This window comes from Hyperolius riggenbachi, chromosome 1, assembly GCF_040937935.1.
Source record: "Hyperolius riggenbachi isolate aHypRig1 chromosome 1, aHypRig1.pri, whole genome shotgun sequence".
Classification (NCBI taxonomy): domain Eukaryota; kingdom Metazoa; phylum Chordata; class Amphibia; order Anura; family Hyperoliidae; genus Hyperolius; species Hyperolius riggenbachi.
The window spans coordinates 432,334,459-432,362,205 of NC_090646.1; the positions used below are offsets into that span (position 1 = coordinate 432,334,459).

At 43.2% G+C, this 27,747-nt stretch overlaps 1 protein-coding gene across 5 annotated transcripts in view; it reads right to left on the reverse strand.

Moving 5' to 3' along the window:
- Positions 1 to 27,747, reverse strand: part of FANCC (FA complementation group C) — a 335,897-nt gene that overhangs the window by 227,161 nt on the left and 80,989 nt on the right. For 2 of the 5 annotated variants that reach the window (XM_068237432.1, XM_068237395.1), the window contains exons 1-3: positions 21,653 to 21,749; positions 10,040 to 10,248; positions 5,084 to 5,168 (exon numbers count right to left, since the gene is read on the reverse strand). In XM_068237432.1, the coding sequence (XP_068093533.1) occupies positions 5,084 to 5,168; positions 10,040 to 10,204 (250 nt within the window). In that variant the 5' untranslated portion in view covers positions 10,205 to 10,248; positions 21,653 to 21,749. Of the gene's footprint in view, positions 1 to 5,083; positions 5,169 to 10,039; positions 10,249 to 13,230; positions 13,371 to 21,652; positions 21,750 to 27,747 lie in introns of those variants that run through there. The other 3 variants (XM_068237424.1, XM_068237405.1, XM_068237414.1) reach the window with 2 other exon arrangements.

A 27,747-nucleotide genomic window follows, 5' to 3' on the forward strand; every position in this document is an offset into this window, starting at 1 on the left:
CACTACAAATAGGAAAAAGAGGCTACAATTTGCTTGAGCTCACCAAAATTGGATAGTTGAAGACTGGAAAACCGTTGCCTGGTCTGATGAGTCTCGATAGTCAGAATTTGGCGGAATGAGAACATGGATCCATCATGCCTTGTGCAGGCTGGTGGTTGTGGTGTAATGGTGTGGGGGATGTTTTCTTGGCACACTTTAGGCCCCTTAGTGCCATTTGGGCATCGTTTAAATGCCTCAGGCTACCTGAGCATTGTTTCTGACCGTGTCCATCCCTTCATGACCACCATGTACCCATCCTCTGATGGCTACTTCCACCAGGATAATGCACCATGTCACAAAGCTCGAATCATTTCAAATTGGTTTCCTGAAGATGACAATGAGTTCACTGTACTAAAATGGTCCACACAGTCACCAGATTTTAAACCAAATAGTAGTAGCAGTAGGGTATTGTACCGTGTTAGCCATCAGTAAAAGCAAGAAGTTTTAAATCAGGATTATACCATTTATTGGCTAACTACAAATGAATGAATAAGAATAAACAAGCTTTCGGCCTTGCAGCCTTCGTCAGGTTTACAAACCAAATAGAGCATCTTTGGGATGTGATGGAATGGGAGTTTCGTGCCCTGGATATGCATCCCACAAATCTCCATCAAGTGCAAGATGCTATCCTACCAATATGGGCCAACATTTCTAAAAAAAAAAAAAAAGCTTGTTTTAAGGCAGTTCTGAAAGCAAAAGGGGGTCATTTTGGTGTTCCTAATAATCCTTTAGGTGAGAGTGAGAGAGAGAGAGAGTGTGTGTGTGTGTGTGTGTGTGTGTGTGTGTGTGTGTGTGTGTGTGTGTGTGTGTGTGTGTGTGTGTGTGTGTGTGTGTGTGTGTGTGTGTGTGTGTGTGTGTGTGTGTGTGTGTGTGTGTGTGTGTACACACACTACAGTGGCTTGCAAAAGTATTCGGCCCCCTTGACGTTTTCCACATTTTGTCACATTACTGCCACAAACGTGAATCAATTTTATTGGAATTTCACGTGAAAGACCAATACAATGCATATTTCATCCGACCAATAAAAGAAAAGTGTTTTAAAACAAAAAAAGTCAACCTTCAAATAATTATGTTCAGTTATGCACTCAATACTTGGTCGGGAATCCTTTTGCACCTGGCACCTGCTCACAGTGCCAAAACCACTGGTAAATGGTTTACTGACCATGGTATTTCTGTGCTCAATTGGCCTGCCAACTCTCCTGACCTGAACCCCATAGAGAATCTGTGGGATATTGTGAAGAGAAAGTTGAGAGACGCAAGACCCAACACTCTAGATGAGCTTAAGGCCGCTATCAAAGCATCCTGGGCCTCCATAACACCTGAGCAGTGCCACAGGCTGATTGCCTCCATGCCACGCCGCATTGAAGCAGTCATTTCTGCGAAAGGATTCCCAACCAAGTATTGAGTGCATAACTGAACATAATTATTTGAAGGTTGACTTTTTTTGTTTTAAAAACACTTTTCTTTTATTGGTCGGATGAAATATGCTAATTTTTTGAGATAAGAATTTTGGGTTTTCATGAGCTGTATGCCAAAATCATCAATATTAAAACAATAAAAGGCTTGAACTACTTCAGTTGTGTGTATTTGAATCTAAAATATATGAAAGTCCAATGTTTATCAGTACATTACAGAAAATAATGAACTTTATCACAATATGCTAATTTTTTGAGAAGATCCTGTATATATATATATATTATATATATATATATATATATATATATATATATATATATATATATATATATATATATATATATATATATATATATATATATATATATATATATATACATACATACATACACACGCACGCACACACAGACAAGACACAGAACATTTATTTTTTTAAATCAGCCTTTATTAAAGCTAAACAGCAGATATATAAAACAACATTTTTATACAGAATAACAAGGGTGTACAGCAGCAGCGATTGATGCACAGCAAAGGTAAGAGTAGCACAAGTGACCTGACATATGGCATACAAAGCAAAGCAGAATCACATTAGCTCAGATACTACATATAGAGCTTTAAGATGCGAGGGGAAACCATGAGGAATACCCTTAAAATCAGCGGGCTTCCCAACAGGAGCTCAGCTGGCTGCCCTAAATATCTATCAATTATGAGTGCGCGGTCAGGAAGACCAGGAGAGTCTAGCCAGGGAGCCCACACTTTTTCGAATTTATGTGGTGCTCCTCTGTGCTGATAAACCAACTTTTCAAGTTTCAAGTATGAGTTTAGTTGCGCTATCCATAGAGATACAGATGGAGGGGCTGGGTTGATCCAGGCAGAGAGAATGAGTTTCCTGGCCTGAAACAACATTCTATGTAGCATAATTTGAGCTGATTCAGTGATGCTGACCCCAGCAAATAACCCCAATATGCAGAACCGGAAGGTTCTTGGTATATGGATATTGAGAAGAGAGTCAATACACAGAACATTTATAACGCGTTTTTTTTCTTGGCGGACCAGAGCTGCAGCCACTAGGATGCACTCTCTGTCTCTCTCTCTCAATATTTATATTTTACACACATACATATATGTGAGAACTGGGACTTTTTATAATGCAAGTCTTTAAAAATGCATATTTATTTGTACCTATAGGCACCTTTTGTACAAACCAGAGGAAGCGGGCAGAGACCCGCAGAACGTGATATAATCTCATAGCTTAGTAGTGTTCTTTCACACCATGTACCAAATGAATATGAGGTGTGTACAGCTGTATACAGCTTCCATCCTCCACATCCTCCTCATGCTCCATGGTTCAACTCATGAAATTGTGTCGTCACTGCTGGAACAAAGCACCCAAGGCAGAGATGCCAAAATACACCCTTCCTACCAACACCAAGAAGGCAGAATATATACTGGCATGAAAATACAATATACGCTGGCATGTTATACACTACACACTGACATACTACACACTATTGTAACAAAGGGACTGGCAGGCACTCAGGCTAAATTGCATAGGGAAACTGGATTCTTACACATGTAGTAGTCACCAGTGAATCCACCCAAACTATGTGCTCAAGACTGGAGAACAAAGTCTATGCAAGTAATCAAGGGATGAGAAAAAAAAAAGTCTGGCACTATAGTTTTAATGCAGCATGAAAAATCCAAATGTAGCTGTTGCAATCACAATCAAGGCATAACAACATGAAATTCAACGTGCGATGAGAGTAGCAGATTGATACATACTCAAAGATGGATGCCGTGATTGGGTGGCGAGGAGACAGCTCTGGGCGCCAGAGGGTGCACGGCCTTAGAAGAAGCCTTGGTATGCAGCTTGCGAAATGGTCGTCAGGCCATGCACCCTCTGGCTCTGTCTCAATTTGCTACTCTCATCGCACATTGAATTTCATGTTGTTATGCCTTGATTGTGATTTCAACAGCTACATTTGGATTTTTCATGCTGCATTAAAACTTTAATGCCAGACTTTTCTTTCTCTCCTCTTGATTATCTGCATAGACTACACACTATACAAAAATGAGAGGCCTGGGACTTTTTATAATGTGAGTTTTAAGAATGTATATTTATTTGTACCTATAGGCATTGTTTTTGTAAAGGCCTGAGGAAGTGGGCAGAGACCTGTGAAATACCTTGTCTTTTTAGTGCTAATAAAATACTTTCCAGTTACAGTAATCTGGTTTCCTCCTTAGTACTACTCCTTCAGGAGAGGTAAGATAATATGCGTACGTATATGTACGCACCAGTGAGGTGGGTGCAGGGTGAGCCAAATGATGGCTCACCCTGTTGCCACTCAAATCCCCGTTGGTGTAAAATACTATCCACCTCTGAGGGAGATATAATTCGGCATACGGTGATCGCCGGAGTCCCGAATTACCCTTACGTGTCCCTCAGAGTATAACATTACTGCAATGGGGCAACTAGTTTCTGCACTTGGCGCTAAGCACCGTGCACCAAAACCACCTGCTTTGAGATAATATACCTCTCCTATTTAAATGTATTTATACTTACACCAGTATACATAGAATACATTGGCACCTCTGAACCAACTTGTTGTTACAGTATCACCTATATATTGAGGCGTTGATTTTTATATTATCTCTAAAAAAAAAAAAAAAGTTTAGGAGTGCAACCATTCAGTTCCTGTTCCCACAGTACCTGGAATAGAAGATGCAGCACCATAAGGCTCCTGGTCTCCCTCTCGATTCCCAGTGATTCTGCACGACACCGGGTAGCAAACGTCCTTGACTTAACAAGGTATGTCTAGTTCTGTGCATGGAGTTGGCAAACATATTTTAATACACAGTTGATATTACTACTTAAATCCTTTTTATTAACTTCTTTCAGTCTCATAAAAAGCAGAATTCAGACTGTCAGAGGGAGGTCTAGGGCTTTGCCATCCATTTGTCACTGTGTGCTTCCTAACAATGACAGAGAATAATTTCCCACAAATCTGTCCAGTACAAATAGCAGACTTTGAATGCCCCCCCCCCCCCCCAAAAAAAAAAAATTATGGTTTTGCATGGAGTTTAGCAGAAATAAGGTTAGGGAGCCGGTTGTGCTGTACCATCTAATTCATAACACTGGTTGTAAAGAATATCATCATAACAGGTAAGATTATTAATGTATATTTTACTATGTAGCCATCTGCCTACAAATAGAATGTCTAACTACATGAGAAAACCCACACCTATTTACCTGTTTCAATCACTATCTTTTACCGGTGAAGGCCAACTCAAGCCCGAAACAGCTGTCTGCATGTTGGAATGATATGGTTCAGTGGAGTTAATAGGCTAAAAGCATATGGCACACCAGCAGCTCTGCATGTATGCTTGGCTTGTCAGGAAAATAAAGAGTGCCATGCATATTCAGTCACTGAAGTGATGCATCATGGGAGATAATTATTGCTCACATAAAACTGATTAGTTGCAAATACCTCCTGTTTCAATAAAGGAAAATGTATATCTTTAAGTATGTGGGTTTTAGATACCTTTTAAAAAGCTTGTACACTGTAAAACAAATATTTCAGAGAAGATATCCTAATTAAAATGAAACAAAAAAAGAAACGCCGCTTACCATGTCCAACAATAAAGGGGTTCCAACATAGCCGGCCTAGAAATTGACCAATAGCTGGAAATTGTTCAATCACTGTGGTGGTCCCCTGCAAACAAAGATTAAATATATTTTACTATTTTCTTCCCATCTATTAGTTTTGTAATATCTCATCTTATTCCATGATGTAAAGAGATAGTCTTTTCATTGTCTGCTATCAGCTACTAAATGGATCAAGTGGAACTGAAGGTGCAAGATAAGCTGGTTTTATGTGACATCACATATTCAGATCTCATAAATATATAGACAGTAGAGGATCTTATTACGGTAAGTAACCATTGCATTGTACATTCAAAAAATGGGTTTCTAATCACTGCAAGCCAATAGCTTGCTCATAACGAAAAACAGGCTTTTTTTATTATTATTTTTAGTTATATTTATTTTGTTTTATATTTATATATTTCTTTCATTATTTAAGACAGCATAGAGTCTTACTTCCCTTTATCTGATCTGCAGGTTGATATTTACCAGAATGGGTAATGGCAAATGAAATCACAGGATCCCTTATATACTAATGCAATGTGATTTTGCATGCTGCATTTTTTCTTTATTTTTTCCTTGTATTCCTAGCATCCAGTAAAAATCGCATCAAAATCGCCTTAAGACAGTAGACATGCTAACCTTTAGCCACTTCGCATCCAGACCTTGTTTTCAACTTATTGATCAGAGCAGTTTTGACAGTTTAGCTATGTCCCTATTTAATCAGAAATAACTTTATCCCTACTTATTACGACACAGAAATGAAATATATATTGCTTTTTTCAAGACAAACTAGGCTTTCATTGTATGCCATTCTTTTCCCTCAAACAATTTTGTTTTCTATGAATTTTAATGGGAAAACAAAGAAAAAAATAGAAAAAACATGTATTTCTCAGTTTTACCAATTCCAGTTTAAAAATAAAAAGTGCTACTGTAGATAAAAAACACAAATGTTGTTTGGCTATTCTTACCGCTTATCACAAAACTTAGATTATGCTCCTGTCACAAGTTATGGTGAAGATATTTGATTCTGAAATAATGCTACAGAGTGTGTTTTTCACTATGAAATGAGAAAATACAAGTATTTTTAATAGTAAAAATCAATCTCATTAGCTCAGGAAACTTATATTCCCATTCACCAATTAGTCCTTCATCAGATAGTGCCAGAAATGTGCACAGGAGCAAGCCCAATCCTGCACAGCACTGCTTCTGGGCAGGTCAGTAGATCTACTGACCTGTGGCTTAGATGAAGTCCCAGAGGACGTATATTTACTGACCTGTGGACGAAGTAGTTAAAGAAAAACATTTCTCTGTTACCGCTCATACAAATCCTACAATAAATCTGTAGTGTCTACTTCCTGCTTTCATGGAAGCAGACATATTGTTGACATTCTGTGTTTACCAATTAGCTGCTCTGCTGTGGCCATCATCTACTTCATTCCCAGTTGACACCACAGACTCACTATAACGCCCCTTGGTGTCAGAAAGCCAGGATGTAAAGCAAATAGCCCATACGGGGTCACAGACAGCAGTAACAATAATTAATAAACAATATCACAGGTCCTTACCCCTCCCACAATAACAAACACTGAAAAAAATGGATGAATCAACATAGGCAAAATAAAGAGAGGAACAACAAATATAAAGAATGGCAGAGGAGTTTCCAGATCTGGCTAACAAAAAACTGTAATTTCATGTTTGAGGAGGATCTTCAGAAGCACAAGGCAACACATCTGCTTTTTTGTTAAGATTTTTTTGTAATTTTTCATGCATGTACCAAACACTGTATATACTCTCATATAATCCAAATTTTTAAGACCAAAAAAAAAAAAAAAAAAGAAGTGTCAAAAGGAGAGTTGGTTGGTTGGTTCTGTCAGCTTATATGTGAGTCGTGTGTGTGTGTGGGGGAAGGGGGGTGGTGAGGATAGAAACCTCTCCTCGTTCCTGGCAGCGTCTCCCGTGCAGCTCTCCTAGACGTCCAGGTTTCACTTTCTTCTCATCCCGGGGAGCCACTTGCCGTTTCAGTTGCAGTACCGTATTCGGCCAATAGATGTCAGCATCAGATGTATACTCACTGCATCACATGCACCACACTCTGCATGGGGGAGTACTGAAGAGACATGGGGGGGGGCGTCATCTTATTCACAGGTCACACATTTTTTTTTCAGGAGCAAAAATTGGACGTTCGGCCTACACATGGAATGGCTTATATTTGAGTATACACGGCAGTTATTCAAACAAAAAAGTATATTTCAACAGATACAATACAATAATAACCGTTTTGCTTTAAAAGCTTGCTGAAGCTTGTGTTGTAGTACTACAGTATAATCCCTTTATAGTAAACTCCAAGTGACCAGGAAAAGTGGTTTACTATATTAATAGTTTTCTATATTACAAATTGTCATACTCAGGCATATTAGGTATACTATAGTAATGTATCTTAATTCAGTCAATAATTGGGAGTTTTTTTATTTTCAATGCTTCAGCACAAGGCAGATCAAAATACACAGTGCTCAATATGTAGTAATTTGCAAGCAATAGTCACGCAAAAGCTTGTACAGGAAACATAGACCTCACCAGTTAATGCTGGTACAGTATTTTTAGTGTGCTCCTCTGTCCACATTTCTGCGCAAGTTGGATGATACTGTGGTATTGCAGCCATGGACAAGCAAGTCACAGGCGACAGGCAATACCCTCAGTAATCAGGCAGCAGATTACAGGAAGCATAAATCTCACCAGCTGGTGCTTTTGAGTTGATCACTGAAAGCCTACAGTAGTGAGCAGATAGCAAGCAGACTACAAGTGGCTGTCAGCCCACCCACCGACCACAGCTCATGGCTCTCAGACTAATGCAATATGTGAGCCCCTGATGAGTCCGGACGTGAGGACGAAACGTGCGTAGGGCGGAGCAGAGCAAGAGCGTCAAGGCGTACACGCGGAAGTTAGCTGACCGGCCGGTCGGGAGTGAGCAGTACCCTGCGGCGAGAGGGAGGATCAGGAGCGGCATCAACGCGGACATCCTCTACACACTACAGGCGAATGGGCATTGGCTAAGGAAACTGTGATATGCGATTTTAAACACCGGGACGCGTAAGTGCAATTGTAGATGCGCCCGGAATGTTTATGTGACAGGATTACGCTATGTTATGTTTTATGTTTTTTATGGAGCTGATTTTATGGAATTAAATGAAGATTTATGACGAATTGAGATGATGTTATTGACTGGCAGTGGGCCAAAAGTGAAACTTCCACCTGCAATCTGAGGTGGGCTGCATCTGGTGAGCGTTTTGGCATATACCAGTTGGGGATTTTCACGGAATGAGCACTGAATGAGAGCACTATACACGGATGTGAAGTGTCACCCTGGTGGAGCTTGCATGCAAATTTAGAGACTTGTTTATTGGTATAGAACGGTATCACCCTATGTGAAGTTTTCATTGCAGGTTTGAAGGCACATATCTGAGGAGCGCAGCAGTGATTATACATGTAAATTTTTCCTGAACTGAACTTTCTGCAGCGATCCCATATATTGGTGCAATTAGGTGTATTTGAATTGTGGCGCAGTATTTTAATTTTATTAATATGTGTACGCCCACACACTTTCCACTACAGTTGGATACAGAATACCGCAGGGGCCAAAAAAAAAAAAAATAGGTTTACTATGGCAGAAGTTCTATTATATCCTGGTTTACTATAATAGGTGTTACTCCCATATACTAATAATGGTGCTTGACTTGGACGTAGACATTGGTTTATTATACTCGATTGTTTTTTATATCAGAGTTTACTATAACGAGATTATACTGTATTACTAAAATGAACACAAATCACAATGCAGTGGGGAAAGCGATAAATACAGTAAAGTATAGCAGATCACCAATGAAAATGTTTGTGTGTATAACTTTTTTTTCAGTGTTTATTGTGATAGCCTGCTCTTTTCTACCTGCTACCACGATTTATAGCTACATCATAAGCTTTTTAAGTAAGTGCTGGACAGGGATAATGCACATGTAAAAAACCTGCTAACCATCTCCTGCTGTTGCAATAAACATAACATCTTTGTTTTATATGCACAGCTCACTCTAGACTTGCTGGGGCCATGTATAGAGACAGTCCGTTGAGAGCCAACCTAATAACTGTACCAAAGCAGCTACGCGAATCACAAAATGGCATAGGCTCCTCATTATAGCTAGTGATAAATCATGGTTATTGCCCTGCTGCTGCAGTTATTGCTAGCAGGCCAGAGATGCTGTTGTTTACTATTGCTATTAACAAGCCACATTAATCTTAAATACATGGACCTGCTTCTTGCCAGCAATTTGACCCACCAAGAGACAACAAGATTGGAACTAATTGGGTTGGCAAGGATTAAGAGATCTTTTGTCTGTGAGGTAAAAAATGTGGTTTGAGTTTGTGGTTTTGAGTAAATGTACTGTCATTCCAAGGCTGGATCATCAACATCATATGCCTCTTTGTCAGATACAAAAGCATAAAGCACATTTGTAAAGTTAAAAGGCGGAATAGATACACATGATGCTTAAATTTAACATTTCCCCCTGGATAAACTTGTGAAGAAAACATGACTGAAATGTTGTGCAAACGCTTAGAGCACAAGTTTCTGATACAGAAAACTCTTATTAAAAAAATGGAAGTACCTCATGACATGAGGGGCTGCACAGTAAAATAATATATCTGATATATTTACCACATTCATGTTAAACCACTGGAATGAAAGGCAAAACCTCCCTGACAATAAATCATGAATAAGGAAACATATTACTGTGTCTTTTAATCCTTATTTGCTGCTTCAATAAGGAAACATACCCAGGTCAACACCACAAGTCTGCAGACTGATGTGAGACTGAAGGTTTGATGAAACCTGGCCTGTGAGTTAATACTCTCCCAATATTTAAAGCTAATTTCTTTCAATAAGTTACTTACCATATGTTTCAATGATTCATAAATCTGCAGAAGGAACTCCTGTAATTTCGGCAAGTGAAGGCAGACATCTTGCTGGGTTTCCAAAGCAGTTGTATTGCACCACTCAACAGCTTTACTAAGCCAATGCTCAATGTCTGTGTCTGACACTGCTGTGGCACTGGCCATTACCAGGCAGATACTATTCTCATTTCACTGTATGCCAAGAAAACCTGAAATTATAAGCAAGAGTATCAGTGTCACAAAGCAGATAAAGAAGTAATTGGAAATACGCTCACAAATACAAATGGCGTCACCTATAACTAAATCCATTTTTGCGGCAGGTGAATTTATGGTCATATACAGGATCTTCTAAAAAAATTAGCATATTGTGATAAAGTTCATTATTTTCTGTAATGTACTGATAAACAGACTTTCATATATTTTAGATTCAAATACACACAACTGAAGTAGTTCAAGCCTTTTATTGTTTTAATATTGATGATTTTGGCATACAGCTCATGAAAACCCAAAAATTCCTATCTCAAAAAATTAGCACATTTCATCCGACCAATAAAAGAAAAGTATTTTTAAAACAAAAAAAAGTCAACCTTCAAATAATTATGTTCAGTTATGCACTCAATACTTGGTCGGGAATCCGGTTGCAGAAATGACTGCTTCAATGCGGCGTGGCATGGAGGCAATCAGCCTGTGGCACTGCTCAGGTGTTATGGAGGCCCAGGATGCTTCGATAGCGGCCTTAAGCTCATCCAGAGTGTTGGGTCTTGCGTCTCTCAACTTTCTCTTCACAATATCCCACAGATTCTCTATGAGGTTCAGGTCAGGAGAGTTGGCCGGCCAATTGAGCACAGTAATACCATAGTCAGTAAACCATTTACCAGTGGTTTTGGCACTGTGAGCAGGACGCAGGTCGTGCTGAATAATGAAATCTTCATCTCCATAAAGCTTTTCAGCAGATGGAAGCATGAACCCACTTTTGAACCAGAAACAGCAGCAGAAGCGCCTGACCTGGGCTACAGAGAAGCAGCACTGGACTGTTGCTCAGTGGTCCAAAGTACTTTTTTCGGATGAAAGCACTTTTACATGTAATTCAGAAATCAAGGTGCCAGAGTCTGGAGGAAGACTGGGGAAAAGGAAAAGCTTTATGGAGATGAAGATTTCATTTTTCAGCACGACCTGGCACCTGCTCACAGTGCCAAAACCACTGGTAAATGGTTTACTGACCATGGTATTACTGTGCTCAATTGGCCTGCCAACTCTCCTGACCTGAACCCCATAGAGAATCTGTGGGATATTGTGAAAAGAAAGTTGAGAGACGCAAGACCCTACACTCTGGATGAGCTTAAGGCCGCTATCGAAGCATCCTGGGCCTCCATAACACCTGAGCAGTGCCACAGGCTGATTGCCTCTAAGCCACGCCGCATTGAAGCAGTCATTTCTGCAAAAGGATTCCTGAACAAGTATTGAGTGCATAACTGAACATAATTATTTGAAGGTTGACTTTTTTTGTTTTAAAAACACTTTTTTTTTATTGGTCGGATGAAATATGCTAATTTTTTGAGATAGGAAATTTGGGTTTTCATGATCTATATGCCAAAATCATCAATATTAAAACAATAAAAGGCTTGAACTACTTCAGTTGTGTGTAATGAATCTAAAATACATGAAAGTCTAATGTTTATCAGTACATTACAGAAAATAATGAACTTTATCAAAATATGCTAATTTTTTTAGAAGATCCTGTATTTATCATTATAAACATAAACAAGTAATTGCAGCAGAGAGCCGTCTACTCCTATCCAACTGGCAGAGAGCTGTCTACTACCATCCAACTGACAGAGAGCTGCGTACTAATATTAAACTGACATAGCCGTCTACCATCCAACTAACAGAGACCTGTCTACTACTATCCAATGAACACAGAGTTGTCTACTGCTATACAACTACACAGAGAGCTGTCTAGTACTATCAAACAAACATAGCTGTCTACTACTACTCAACTGACAGAGAGCTGTCTCGTACTGTCCAACTGACATAGCCGACTACTACAATCCAACTGACAGAAAGCTATCTAATGCTATCCAACTGACAGAGAGCTATCTACTACTATCTAATTGCCAGAGAGCTTTCTACTACCATCCAACTGACAGAGAGCTGTCTACTTCTATCCAACTGGCATAGCTGTCTACCATCCGACAGGGACCTGTCTACTACTATCCAACTGACAGAGAGCCGTCTACTAACATTCCAACTGACATAGAGCTATCTACTGCTATCCAACTGACATAGCTGTCTACCATCCAACTGACAGAAAGCTGTCTACTGCTATCCAACTGACATAGCTGTCTACCATCCAACTGACAGAGAGCTGTCTACCACTATCCAGCTGACAGAGAGCTGTCTACTACTATCCAGCTTACACAGCTGTCTAAAATTCAACTGACAGAGAGCTGTCTACTGCTATCCAACTGACATAGCTGTCTACCATCCAACTGAGAAATAGCTGTCTACTGCTATCCAACTGACAGAGAACTGTCTACTACTATCCAACTGACAGAGACAGTATAGGAGGAGGATAAGGGGGCAAGCCAATGACAGCCAGGTGCTTACCAAAATTAGCAAGGTGGTGCACCCAGCTAAAAAGGCCTGGGGAGAACACTAGAGGGGGGGAAGCAGGGTGAGTTTGTGCTGTATGTGTACAGATGCTGCTGCAAAATGTGTCCAGTAATAAAGTCTACAGTAATTGCCTGGCTTGGGGCCTGTTTCCATGTAGTCGGCTGTCAGAGGTTTTTACATGCAAAAAACGCTTTGGAACGGACTGCTCATGTAAAATGGGCCATTTCTATACAATGCCATTTTTCAAGCATGGGAATACAACTGACTGCAGGTTGTTTTTTCCCGAACATCATATGAATTACATTGCACAGCTGCAGAAGAAACTAACATTACAAGTGTACGAAAGCGCATGGTATCTGGGAAGCCACACGTAAAAGGTTTTACCCAGAGTCACACACTTGCAAGCAGAAATGGATCTAAAAGATAGATACTGTATACAGTATACAGGTCAGCCTATGTGTGATTTTAGAATGTCTTTGTAATGTAAACAATGTTTACCATATGTCACCATAGATAATCACCTCTGCACCCCGATTTCCACCCACAGTTCTACAAACAGAGGCAAATTGTGAACGTGCCTGTGCAGAAGAGTACACATTGGAAGCATTCCCATAACTGTAGTTTCCTCTCCCAGATACGGCAGCAGTCCTTACATCTCCCCTGTCACTTCAAACTCCCTGAGAAAACTCCAAGGCTCATCTTCATGTGACCACAGTGACGTTTGTAGGTCTCACGGGGAGTTCAAAGCTGCAGGGGAGGCGTAAGGATTGCTGCCAGAGCTGAGAGGTAGCTATGGTTACAAGCACACTTCTAATGCGTGCTCTGCAGAGGGGGCCTGCACATAACCTGAATGCTCATCATTAATATATGGCAGTGTTTCTCAAACCTGTCCTCTGTTATAATTTAAGTATTATATGATTGAAGTCGTAGGCCACAGTTACCTGAACTGAGTTTAGTTAAAAGACTTGATGTGCAAAGTCTCCCTTCAAACAGCATTTCTAGAAACACTGGAACATGGGTGTTTGTGCCTTACACAGAACCAACCAAGGTTAAAGAGTTTATCTACCCGATGCACAGACAGATAGGCAGTCTTGTTCTGTAAACATCAGTTATGTTTCAGAACAAGATGACCGGTGCCTGGAACATGGGACTTTCCAGGCCATGCGCAGTAACAACTATGCGTGTCATGATACCATGAGGGTCTGAGCCAATTGTAGGCTTAGGGGTATGGCTCAGATGATGTCACATTTAACTCTTTAGTGACCAGTATTAAAGCAGGTGATCGGCTGCAGAGAGTCACTCTTCTGTTTCCTGTGACGGCTGGCTTCAACTCTTTACTTTTATTTATGTCTTGTCATCTTATCTAACTGTATGCTGTATATACGCAGTCTAGATGCAACTTAGTATAGATAGACAGAAGATAAAGACTGGTTATCATTCACCAGGAATGTAGCCAAGAGCTATAACGCAAAGGACTTACTACAGAACCATCTGCTTTGCTAAGATGTAACCACATGTACTGTATATCTGTTGACTGAATAAACTCCTAAACTTTGAGGACGCCTAAGAAGTTCTATCTCCTATGCTGTTGCTGTGATGAGAGTCGAGTTCTCACACTTCCTGTGAGTTGCAACTCTAAGGAGTTGCTGGTGCAGGAACAAAGGTGTAGTGTTGTTGCCAATAGCAACCAACGAATAAATTCTTACATCCTCGTAACTCCACAATGGTGCATGTTTTGCAGGCAACCACCCCTATGCACAGGTGGGATCATTAGTGTCTCAGCTACATGGAGTCCACGTAGCTGAGACACTAATAACCCCACCTGTGCATAGGTGAGGTTGCCTGCAAAACGTGCACAGTTGGGGAGTCACAAGGACAGGTTTGAGAAACACGGACGTACGGATAAGCAACACACACACACACACACTTCTGACTCATGTGTTTGGTGTTTAAAAGTTGGCTTTAGGGATGATCAATGAGATGCAGGATTATTAAAATGTCTACTGCAAATGTATGGGACCAATCGAATTCAGCAAATTTTTTATTGAAAATGTACATAATCCAGCAACATCTCTGAACAATTTGCATTTCATTGAGCATCCCTAGTTGGCTTATTCACGGTAATATACAGGACTAAATCCTCACGCTTTACTTGATTTCATTTAATATGGGATAATTGCTGTTCATTTGATTACTTTTCAGGAAGCATGAAGCGCTTTCTCATTGAACTGTAAGGGTACCAATACATTTGTTAGTGGCTGTCCCTGCAATAACCATGGAGCCAGTACTGTGTTGGGTTGCTCACTCGAAAAGAACTAAAAAGTCAAATGTGTATTGCCTTTCAAGAGATCAAAAGAAAAACTTTCTAAATTGTATGCCCCCAAAGTGGGGGAAAAATATATGTGCATCTGATGGATAGAATATACGGGAAGGCTAGTGCCAGCCCCCCTTCCCAATTGTCTTCCGTCCCCCACTAAGTTAAAAGTGATCTTACCATGGGCCCTGCACAGTATGGCGACAGCGAATCATACTCGTGTCTGGCCAGTGCACTCCTTGCTGTCTGTAACATATCTGTTCATCCTTGCTGGCGCCCATTCCATGAGCTGGCGGCATACGCACATGCCACCACTGGGTCACAGAACGGGCGCCAACAAGGATGAAGAGGGAAGTCACAGACAGGAAGGAGTGCCTCATCTGGACATGCGAGTGCCAACCGTTGGGCCTGTGGTGGGGCCAGAAGACAGCTTGGGGGGGGGGGGGGGCGACCCGACACACCACGTGGGAGACCTAACAGCCAGGGGGAGTGGAGAACGCATGATAGACCGGGAGGTAGACCTGAGACCAGCCCTAAATTTTCAGAAGCCACTGATGCACCCTCAAGATACACATGGTTTAGAATAATTTTTTTCTGGGTTTCCCCCCTCTAAACCTAGGGGCATCTTATGGTGGGAATACACCATGCATTTTTCCAGCAGATAGATGGTTCGATAATTTCAGACATGCCTGATCTCACATTCGATCGTTTTACCGCTCTATTTCTCATAGAAGTGAATAGAAAAAGATAAGAAAAACGAGCAGAAGTTAAGAGAATCGAGTGGAGAATCGAGCGGCAAAAATCGATTGAGTGGAGAATCGAGCGGAAAAAAAGCATTGTGTATTCCCAGCATTATGGAGCAAAAAATATGATAATTTACTTAATGTGGGCCTGTCAAAAGATTTCAAACAACCCTTGGAACCAACAACTTGTCTCTTAGGTAATAGGTATTTTCTATATAAAGCCAACATCTTCCATGGCGCTGTACATGGTATAAGGTTAAGCAGGCAATCTTTTCATCTAATCATGTATTTTAATAAGCAGGCTACTGTCTGCAGTTAGAAACGCACTCACATCAGACTGGCTGTTTGTAGATGTTCCTAACGTGCATAAGTGAATCATCCTATATATTAAACCTCCTGTCCCTGCGTCCTCCTCTGTCTCTGTGTCTGTGCATGTGCGGTATGTGGATGGACTTCGGACAGTGGGGGGGGGGGGGACGTGCGAGTCCACATATACATGCGGGTAATGGCTGTGTGCGTGTTGGGGGGGGGGGGGGGGGGGGGGGAGTCGCATCCTAGGCCTTGCGCCTGTCTTTCAATGGACGGGCCTTTCTACTACTAATATATACAGTAGTTCAAGCAACTTTTTAATGCCCATAGAGGGTGCCCCAAAAAGCACATTCAGGATACATTCACAGTGATTCGGTACGTTGCGTTGCAGCATAATGGCGGCTTTATAATGTGGCTTGCTGCCCTGCAATGTACCACCTGTTCACACTGCGGCAGATGCAATGATGCAAAAGTGTGCATTAACAGTAAGGGCCCATTTCCACTAGAGTGAATCTGCATGCGTTTCTGCATGCCGATTTGCATAACCAATATAAATCAATGGGCCTGTTTCCAATTGTCAGAAATTCTTTGCTGTGGACTGTGCAGAAAAAATCTGCACAGCAGAGCCATCCTGTTTTTCTGTTTCGTTGTTGCTGTTACAGGAGACGTTACGCTGCGCAACTCCCACTGTGAACCTAGCCTGAGTCTAGGATAAATGGATCCAAAAAGCATAAACACAGTGTTAACACGTACAAGGACAAATTACATTTGTCAATCTCAAGTAAACATTTTTCAATCTCAAGTAGTGACAAATAGCGGCAAACACTTCTCTCTGACACACTGCTTGGGGTCTGGTGTGATGAAAGATACTGCAACCTATAAGATTTAGCAACTTGCTGTACAGACTATGCAGAACTGCGCATGCGCACCATCTTTCACTTATCCCTGCTGTAAGAATTTGCAACCGCCGGTGTTTATTTCCCTCGGGGGAGTATTAGTCGTTCACCAAGGGGGTGGGGTTATTAGTTGTCCAGGGATGGGGGGGTTAGAAGTTCTCTCTGGAGGGGGGTTATTAGTTGCCCACCAGACAGTGATATTAGTTCCCTCCAAGGGGGGGGGGGGGTATTACTTGCCCGCCAGAGGAGGGTTCTGTGAGGATAGGGTTAGGTTGGGTTGCATTTTCTGAAGTGAATACATTTAACTCAATGGTTGGGTTGCACTTTCTGATAGGTATACTTACATAGCTCCCTACTGTGCCTCTTTTGGAGAGACAGTCCCTCTTCCCTCCTCATTTGCCCCTCTTTCAGTACTGATGTACAGATCTGTGTTCATATATGTATTTTTCTACTAAAGAAATTGATTTAATTGCCTCTAAACTATATTACCATCACTTAAAAAAAAAACAAAAGTTTGCTTTCTTAAAACAGAAAGAATTTGCGGTGTTACAAGCCCTACTGCATAGAGCCAAATTAATCCATGCCATACACTGATGAGGATCAAACAATCCGAAACAGCCTGTATGCATGTTGGATTATTATGGCTCTGTACAAATTAACAAGCTGACACATCATTGCATTCCAGCGGTTCTGGAGGTGTGTTTATCTCCTAAGGGTACAATGGTTAATTTGCATATATTCAGCAGTGGTGCCTGGGAGACATCTCAAGCTCACGCCAACCTGAATTATCTCAAATTCTTTCTGTTTTAAGAAAGCAAACTTTTGTTTTTCTTAACATTTTAGTAAGGGGGCTTTTAGGACCACTGTAGTCCCTTACACACTCCAATGAGTTCTGGGTCACTATGAGCTTGCTGGTTAGTCTGTAACCATCTTAAATTTATATATTTATTATTTTCCTTTGTTAATGTGAAGGAAATTAACCAGGATAGAAAGGACCAGTGTGGTTTGAATCATAAAACAACAAGTTTTTCTTAAGAAATCTTTATGGTATGTGTTGCTAGGGGTGTGTCAGGGGCGTGATTAGGGGTGTGGCTTAACAACTTAAGCACTTTGGACGTAGCTAATCGTCCAAAAGGCTACTGCTGCACGCTCCCATGGACGACCGCGTGCGATCCTGTGCCGCCACCCGTTAGCCCGGAGATCAATGAATGGGAACACAGTTCGGTACTTATCCGTTAGCCGGGCGCATCCGGCAGGTGGCGACAAAACTCCACCAGAGTTACATCTTTCCCTACTATCCATGTCGGCCTGGAGGGGGAATAGTAATTAGCGCCACCTGCCGGATGCGCCCGGCTAACGGATAAGTACCCACAGTTCTTCTATGAGAAGCCGCGATCTTTCTAAAGTAAAAAAAAAGCTTCACGCCCTCCCTTTATTTAGGGCTAGTTCACACTTGCTTTAAAAAGGTATCCGTAGCTACGTTTTTTGTCCCGGACAAAAAACTGAGCTACGGATACCAATGTTAAAAATAGGAACAGTACACACTCGATAAAAACGTATCCGCGTGCGATCCGCAGAATATACGTTTTTAAACCCGGAACGCAGAGTCCGGACTTGCAGCATTTTTCACTGACCCGTATACACGTACGGGTGGTGAAAATCAATGGAGAAACGGGCCTCCCTCTTCACTGACATTTTGGGACACTGGAAACGGATCAGTTTCCAGTGTCCCTTGGTGAAGGATGGGGCCGCCATGCTGGAGGGGGTAGCAGCCAGGACGGGGGGCTGCGGGGAAAGCGGCGGCCAGTGGGGTCACACCCCCCCCTTGCTCACCTGGGTGCCCCCCGTCCCCGCTCCCCCTCGCCCATAATGTAATAAATTGTACCTAAGGAGGAAGTTCGGCGAGCCGGGCACTTCCGCCCACACCGCTTGAGTCAATTCCTGCTATGCCGCCCACTGAAATACAGAGGGCGGCATTGCAGGAAGTGACTCGAGCGGTGTGGGCGGAAGTGCCCGGCTCGCCGAACTTCCTCCTTAGGTACAATTTATTACATTATGTGCGAGCTGGAGGGGGAGCGGGGACAGGGGGGTACCCAGGTGAGCAAGGGGGGGTGTGACCCCCTGGCCGCCGCTTTCCCCGCAGCCCTCCGTCCTGGCTGCTACCCCCTCTAGCAAAAAAAAAAACAAAAAAACATGCAAACGGATCCAGAACGTGTGCTGCAAAAAAGGCAGCACGGATCCGTTTGCGTTCCGGTTTTTGAAAATCAGAGCCCGGACCGCGGATGCGTCCCGCACCCGGAGCTAGTGTGGCCCTAGCCTTACTGTAGGACGAAAAAAATTAAAAATGCCATCTCGTGGCCAAATAGTAAAACTACATCTACATACATTTTCTTTAAATATACATATTCAATTACATTTATAATTAACTGTTTACCTCCCACACCTTAAAAAAATAAAAATACCTACAATTTAAAAAGAAAACAAACAAAAAAAAAACAACAACATAAATAGTTACCTAAGGGTCTGAACTGTTTTAACATGCATGTCAAGAGGGTATATTACTATTATTTTTTAAATTATAAGCTTATAAATAGTGATGGACGCAAAACTAAAAAAATACACCTTTATTTCCAATTAAAATATTGGCGCCATACATTGTGATAGGGCCATAATTTAAATAAGCAATAACCCGGTCAATGAACAAATAAAATATGTGGGGTTTAACCTCCTGGACAATAATCCCGAGCTGAGCTCGGGGTATATCACGCAGGAGGATTTCTCAGGCCCCGGTGGGCCGATTTGCATAATTTTCTTTTTGTTAAACGCAGCTAGCACTTTGCTAGCTGCGTGTAACTTCCGATCGCCGCCGATCGCCTGGCACTGATTGGCCAGGCTGCGCAGCCCCCCCCCCCCCCCCGGACCACCTGCGCAGCCTGGCCAATCAGTGCCAGGCAGCGCTGAGGGGTGGATCGGGACTCCTTCTGACGTCACGACGTCCATGACGTCGGTCATCCCGCCCCGTCGTAATGGCGACCGGGGAAGCCCAGCAGGAAATCCCGTTCTGAACGGGATTTCCTGCTTACTCTGATCGCCGAAGGCGATCGGAGTGTGTGTGGGGGGATGCCACTGCGCAGCGGCTATCATGTAGCGAGCCCAGGGCTCGCTACATGATTTAAAAAAATAAAAAATTTTTAAAAAAGTGCTGCGCCCCCTCCTGGGCGATGCAATTGTATCGCCCAGAGGGTTAACTATGGTAGCATGTATTATTTCGGTACTTATCCGTTAGCCGGGTGCATCCGGCAGGTGGCGACAAAACTCCACCAGAGTTACATCTTTCCCTACTATCCATGTCGGCCTGGAGGGGGAATAGTAATTAGCACCACCTGCCGGATGCGCCCAGCTAACGGATAAGTACCATTATTTTAAAGTTATAGTGGCCAAAAACTGAGAAATAATGAATGTTTACGTTTTTTTCTTAATATTCACATTAAAATGAATTTAGAAAAAAAATAATTCTTAGCAAAATGTACCACCCAAAGAAAGCCTAATTGGTGGCGGAAAAAAAAAAAGATATAGATCAATTAAATGTGATAAGTAATGATAAAGTCATTGGCGAATGAATGGGAAGTGAAAATTGCTCAGATGCATAAGGTGAGAAACGACTAAAGGCTGAACTGTTTAAGGACCACAGGCTTTACCCGACCCCCCCCCCCCCCCCCCCCGCCCCACTAGTGACCAGGCTATTTTTATACAAATTAGTCCACGGCAGCTTTAACTCACTGCAGGGCCATACAACTCAGCACACAAGTGATCCCCCCCCCCCCCTTTTTTGCCCACCAACACAGCTTTCTGTTGGTGGGCTCTGCTGCCCTGTTTGTTTTTTATTTATTTATTTTTTAATCCCCAGCACACCACCGCGATCGGCTGTCCTAGGCATCAGCCTATAACAGCCGATCGCTCCTGAGCATCCCAGGGGGCAGCCATGTCACACGGCTGTCCCCAGTATAGCACTGCCATAGATCGCAGCGCTGTACATTGTAAATAGACGGCAGTCTAACAGTCTACTAGCGGCGATTTCCTGCAAAACCCTGCCTTGAGACTTCACGCCAATTGGTGTTGATCGGTCCTGGGGCTGCAGCCGCGTCCACACCAATTGGCGTGGAGCAGTCAGCAAGTGGTTAAGTGTCACTCTTTCTTATTTTAAAAAGTTGGGAGGTATGCACTTATAAATTAACTGGACCTAAGGATGTTTAAAAACGGGCGCTAAGCTTCTCCCCTCCTGCTGCCACCGGTTAGGGCACATGCGCGCATACAGCAGCACCAGGTACCCGTGCACACACGCCCACCCCCTGCTCTCCCAAGTTAACCCGCGTGTCGCACATGTGCAATACGCTGACCGCACGGACACAGGGTCAGTGGCCGCAGCAACACAGGGATTTTATAGTATAGGAAGCAACTGGTTGCACAATCTTATAAAGTTGCACAAAGTTTCATCCCAATGGCACAGTGATGGCTGCTAAAAGGTGGCTGTTACTGCTACTGGGATAGTGGCTGCTGGTGACAGTGGCACCTGCGGGTAAGTGGTTATTACTTCTGCTGCTGACATACTGCTGGCTGAGTGATTATCAGTGGCGGCTGCTAAATTGCTGCTGCTGGCATAGTGGCAGCAGCAAATTGGTGCCTGCTTCTGGCACAGTGGTGGCAGCTGCTATAATGCCCTCTCACTCCCTTCACTCACCATGCGTCTGTTTTGCCTCCGCTCTCACTCTTCCTCACCCTCCCCGAGAGATACTCCTGCCGCCACCATAATCCGTAGTTACTTTGGGACTTCGAGAAAATGGCCGCCGGAGTCCGCATTTGCAGACATATATCACAGTGTACATACAAAAATATGTGCACAAATATGGACTCCGGCAGGCATTCTTCTGGAGTTCAATTTGTGATTGTTGTGGAGAGCGGAGAGGGATGGAGCTAGTTGCGGTCCCCGTGTTGGAATTCCCTGATACGTCACTATAGCGTTACACAATTCATAAGAGGAAAGTAAAAGTTTCTTGTAATTTTCACCAAGATTCCTTTCTGGTTTTTATCTTTATTTGTGAAATTGAATTGTATTGTATGGCATAAACAGCAAATGACAACTCAGGCCAAATGGTTGTCAGTTTTGTCTTCATGCAAATTGCATTTGAGCTTTTCCATAATTGTACAATATGCTTTGTCTGAAACAAAGCAATTCATATACATTTTGTTCAGGATGTGAAGGTTGCTCATACCATTGCGTGGATGAATAAATGTTTGCTTTTGATAAGACAAAGAAAAACGTGAAAAAGGTTTAGTTTTGATCTAATTTACAAATGAAGTATGTAGTCAGTCTACTGTAGCTTCTATCAAGTGTCAAATGAGATTTTTTTCATGGCAGACTCCACTGGAAACGTCTACACTTTATTTTGCTCTTCTTCTTTTTTCTCAGACTGGTCAATTATGTTGTATTGTACTAGAGTGACCAGATTTTTGTCGGGTCAACCTGGGACGGGGGGGGGGGGGGGGCGAAAAATGGGGGGATGCGGTGCGCATAGCGCGCCGCACAACTGGGGGCTGCGGTGAAAAATGGGCGTGGCCATGACATTATATGGGCAGAGCTGACATAATGATGTAACAGCGAGGCATAAGAAAGCAGTGTTTACGCCATGATGTGGTCAAACGAGGTTACGCATGATGGGTTGCACACCCATGATGCGAGACCTCGTTTGACCACATTATGGCATAAACACTGCTTTCTTATGCCTCGCTGTTACATCATGTGTGATGCTATATAATATTATACCGTAACCCCAAAGCAGCAAACATAGCCAACTATGACCATTAAATAATAAATGCAGCAACAGTTACTCCAGACACCAGAAAATAAATGCAATGTGGGCAAAATTTCAGCACAAAATAAATGCAATGGGCAACATGTCAGCACAAAATAAACGCAATGGACAACATGTCTGCATAAAAATAAACGCAATGGACAATACGTCAGCACAAAATAAACGCATTGTGGGCAACATGTCAGCACAAAATAAACGCAATGTGAGCAACATGTCAGTACAAAATAAACGCATTGTGGGCAACATGTCAGTACAAAATAAACGCAATTTGGGCAACATAACACTTGGGGGAAAAAAGCATTTACTCACCTGGCAGAAGTCTCTTCTCGCTCCTGGCCGGCCTCTGGCGCGCTGCTCCTGGGACCGTCTTGCTCTTCCTGCAATCTCCTGCGCTGACAGGCAGAGCAGGGCTACGGCAAGATGGCGCCCGAAGCCCTGTACTGGAGACACAAATAGTCTCCAGTACAGGGCTTTGGCAGCCATCTTCCCGTAGCCCTGCTCGCCTGCCGGTGTCTGAACACCGGAAGACTATGCAGGCTGGAACGGGGCTGCGGGCAATGAACTGGCATGGCGTTTATAGTTCATGCATATACAGTGGCCAGAGTCCCGAGGCCGGGACGTCCCGCTGCTAAAAGCGGGACGTTTCCCGGGACCTCATGCAGCCTGGGACAGGGGACCCCGAATCCAGGACCTGTCCCGGGTAATCCGGGATGTCTGGTCACTCTAATTATACTGTAAATATATTGCAGCAGTGATCCTTGGTCGCGCTTTCGCAGCCGGGAGCATTTTGTGCCTGCGCAGTTACAAGCCTCAGGCCTGGAACCCACTAGCAGTACATTACTGAGCAGTTGTAATTTGAAAAGCTCTTGGTAATATAATGCTGTGGGTGCAATCCCGCTTGAGTGATAGGTTACAAATAGTGCAATGATAAACAATAGAGGTGGAACAATAACTGATCGAAGTCCAATGTATTGTGAAATTCAGCAAACCTGAGCATAAAGTGCCAATGCAAAAAACAACTACAATACACAATAAAAAAAAGTGTCGAGTACATACAAATTTCTCAATTCTGTTATGAAACGCCTTGAGATAAATAATCTGTGCAAAAACAGCAATATTGCACAGATTATTTATTGCAAGGTGTTTCATATTCAATTCAATTCAATTCACTTTATTGTCATTGTGTAACACAACAAAATTACTTTTCATGACAACCCCACGGTGCATATAGGGAACATAGTGATAGTAACAAGGAAGAGAAGAAATTATACAAGTATGCCAGATATTACAGATGTTTAAACAATTTGTACACAGTGTTAATTATTTCAGAGAGGATTCAGAGTTTATCAAGTTTATGGCGGATGGGAAAAAGCTGTCCTTCAGTCTGTTTGTGTGTGTGCGGGTTGATCTAAAACGTTTACCTGATGGAAGGAGCTCAAACAAGGCATTTCCAGGGTGAGTGTTGTCTTTGATAATGTTTTTGGCCCTTCTCAAGCTGCGAGTATTATACAACAGTTCCAGTGATGGTAGTTCAGTGCCAATAATGGCTTCTGCTGTTTTAACAACTCGCTGCAGGGCTTCTCTAGTAGCCTTCGTGCAGCTGTTGTACCAGGCCGTCATGCAATTGGTCAGAACGCTTTCTAAAGTGCATCTGTAGAAATTAACCAGCAGCTTCTGTGGGAGGTTAGCGTTAGCTTAGTTTTCTCAGAAATTAGAGGCGTTGTTGTGCTTTGCCAGTTAGAGCTAAAGCATTGTCAGCCCAGGACAGGTTCTCTGCGATGGTGATTCCCAAAAATTTGAAGCTGGAAACTCTCTCCACAGCCTCTGCATTGATCATTAGCGGTAGGTGAGTAGTCTTTTTGGTGGTCCTAAAGTCCAGAATAATTTCTTTGGTCTTCTTTGTATTTAATAACAGATTGTTAATGTCGCACCATGCAGTCAGGTTCCTAACTTCTTCTCTGTATGCAGCTTCCTCATTGTCTGATATAAGCCCAATGACAGTCGTATCATCTGCAAACTTAACAATTACGTTTGAGGTATGGATAGGCTAGCAGTCATGGGTGAAAAGTGCATAGAGGAGAGGGCTTAATACACAGCCCTGTGGCACGCCAGTGCTCAGGGTAAGGGTGGAGGATGTCTGTTTTCCTAGTCTGACAGTTTGAGGGCGATTAGTAAGGAAGTCCAATAACCAAGTACATATGGAGGGAGCAAGACCTAGTGCATGGAGTTTGTTGGTCAGCTGGCTAGGTACAATGGTGCTAAATGCTGAGCTGTAGTCAACAAAGAGCATCCTAACATAGGAGTTGGGCTTTTCCAGGTGTGAGAGGGCAGCATGGAGAGCTACACAGATGGCATCCTCAGTCGATCTATTTGTTCGGCAAGCAAACTGGTGTTGATCTAGATTTGCTGGGATGGAGGCCTTGATGTGTGTGGCTACCAGTCGTTCAAAGCACTTGGCGATGACAGATATCAGAATTGAGAAATGTATATGCACTGGACACTGGACATTAGACCTGTAAGTTTAATGGAGACAAGCCATGCTCTGCAAGGATCATGGCCCATGGGGAAGCAAGGAGATGCCAGGTCAGGATAAGGATGACTGATTCCTTGTAAGCACTGGGATAGTGAGTATAGGGTCAAACAATTTTGTTGCCTGTCAATCTGGGAAAAGTTACAAGGCCATTTCCAAATATTTTTAGTCGGTAACTCTACAGTGAGAACATCTATTTGTAAGTGGAAAACGTTCAAAACAGTTGCTAAACCTCCCAAGACCTAGAAAATTCAACCCCAGATTGTGCAATGCTCCCCACCCAAGAGCTACATCTTAGACTCTACAGACCTTGGTTAGCATGTTAAAGTTTATAACAGTACAATTAGAAAGACTGAACAAGTGCGACTTGTTTGGAAGGGCTGCCAGGAGAAATCCTTTTTGTAACGATTGCGGAATCGTCTCCGTGGTCAGCGCACCAGACGTGCGCTGACGCGGCGGATTTCCTCCACAAGCGTATAATTGAGGACACCCAGGCTAGGTGCTATGCACCTGCAGAGGGAAATTCCTGTCGGCAGGTGGAGCTGTGGAGTGCAGAGGAACAGCTCCTCTGCCCTACCACACACGCCAGACAGGAATTGTACGAAGGGAAGAAACGCAATCGCAAGAGAAGCGATTGAGAGTGAGCACAGAGACAGATTGTGTGTGTGTGTGCATAAAATTAGTCGCAACTGTGCACACACCACAGCAGATAAGAAGCAGGAACGCGATCGCGAGAGGTGCGATCGCCAGACGTGACACAAGGTACAGCAAGGCGGAGCACGAGAGTAGCAAAGGCACAGCAAATAATACAATAAGGAAATACGGAAAATAACAAACGCTAGCTAACCACAAACACCGCACTCATTCGCAACAGTGCACGCGGTTATGCGCGGTCTCCACGTGATAAGCACAATAGAGACAAGCACGCCTAACTAACCATTAACAGACAAACATGAAACAGAGGACGCGAGCGTTTGCTTAACGGTTACCTCACCGAGCCTCCAGCAAGCGCAGCAGACAAGATAGACACACGAAAACAGGGACAAGCGACAGAAGGATCCCCAGCGCTAGCGAAAAGTGGCTAGCGCGATCCCAGAAGACAGAACAGAAGGATCCCCAGCGCTAGCGAAAAGTGGCTAGCGCGATCCCAGAAGACAGAACAGAAGGATCCCCAGCGCTAGCGAAAAGTAGCTAGCGCGATCCCAGGAGACAGAGTAACAGAACAGAAGGATCCCCAGCGCTAGCGAAAAGTGGCTAGCGCGACCCCAGGAGACAGAACAGAAGGATCCCCAGCACTAGCGCTAGGGCGAGTGCGATCCAAACACACGGCAGACAGAACAGATGAGGTAGGCAGAAACAACCGCTGTTCCAACCTACACTCCAGACTCAATCAGAAGGATCCACAGCCGCTAACGCTAGGGCTTGTGCGATCCAAACACAAGACAGACGGAACAGGCAAAACAGATAATACAACCTGACTGGGCTAGAAGGGGAGCCTAAAGCAACCCCCAGGAATTAACTATACTAGATAGCAATGGCTGACACTCCAGCAGTGTCCATCAGGAACAGACCATGGAAGGGAAATGTCCAGCAAAGCATTCTGGGAGCAGAATGCTTTTATAGTGCCAGTCATCAAAAGAAGGCAGGTAATGGATTTGCATGACTAATGTATGCAAATCCCTCAGCAACACAAGCTGCACAACTGACAGAAGGTCTCCTTTCCAGAGTCCTGCAGCAAGCAAACCTAAACAATGGTCAAAAGGCTGCCTGCCTGCGCAGGCAGCTGAGCGGATTCTCACACTTTTCTCATTAAAAAGAACATGGCAGCCAGTGCCGGACCGAGGCAGAGGCGAGAGAGGCTTCAGCCTCAAGGCGCAGTGTGGGAGGGGGCACACAACTCACTCAGCTATCATTCCCATATTATGTTTGAAGCAGAGAGAAATAAGAAAAGGGGATATATGGCAGTGACTGATAACTAGATTAAGATGTTGGGGGCCATGGGGTGCCTCTTAGTCTAATAGCAATCAGTGTGTGATGGCTGGGGTGGGAGGGATGGAGGGGCACAATTTTGTGTCTAAGCCTTTTGTGCTGGAGGACCTTGTCCTGGCTCTGATGACAGCACAGCTTAGGTTTCCAAGGTTGCATCTGAGCAAACTACAAGATGCCTTGAACAATGTATTTTACACAGACTAGATCAGTGATCTGCAAACCTGGCTCTCCAGCTGTTAAGAAACTACAAGTCCCACAATGCATTTGCCTTTATGAATCATGACTGTGGCTGTCAGACTCCCACAATGCATCGTGGGACTTGTAGTTCCTTAACAGCTGGAGAGCCAAGTTTGCAGATCACTGGACTAGATCAAAAGTTGACTTGAGAAAAAACAATCACCTCACACTTATTGTTAAGAAGGATAGTGGGGTTATGATTATTTG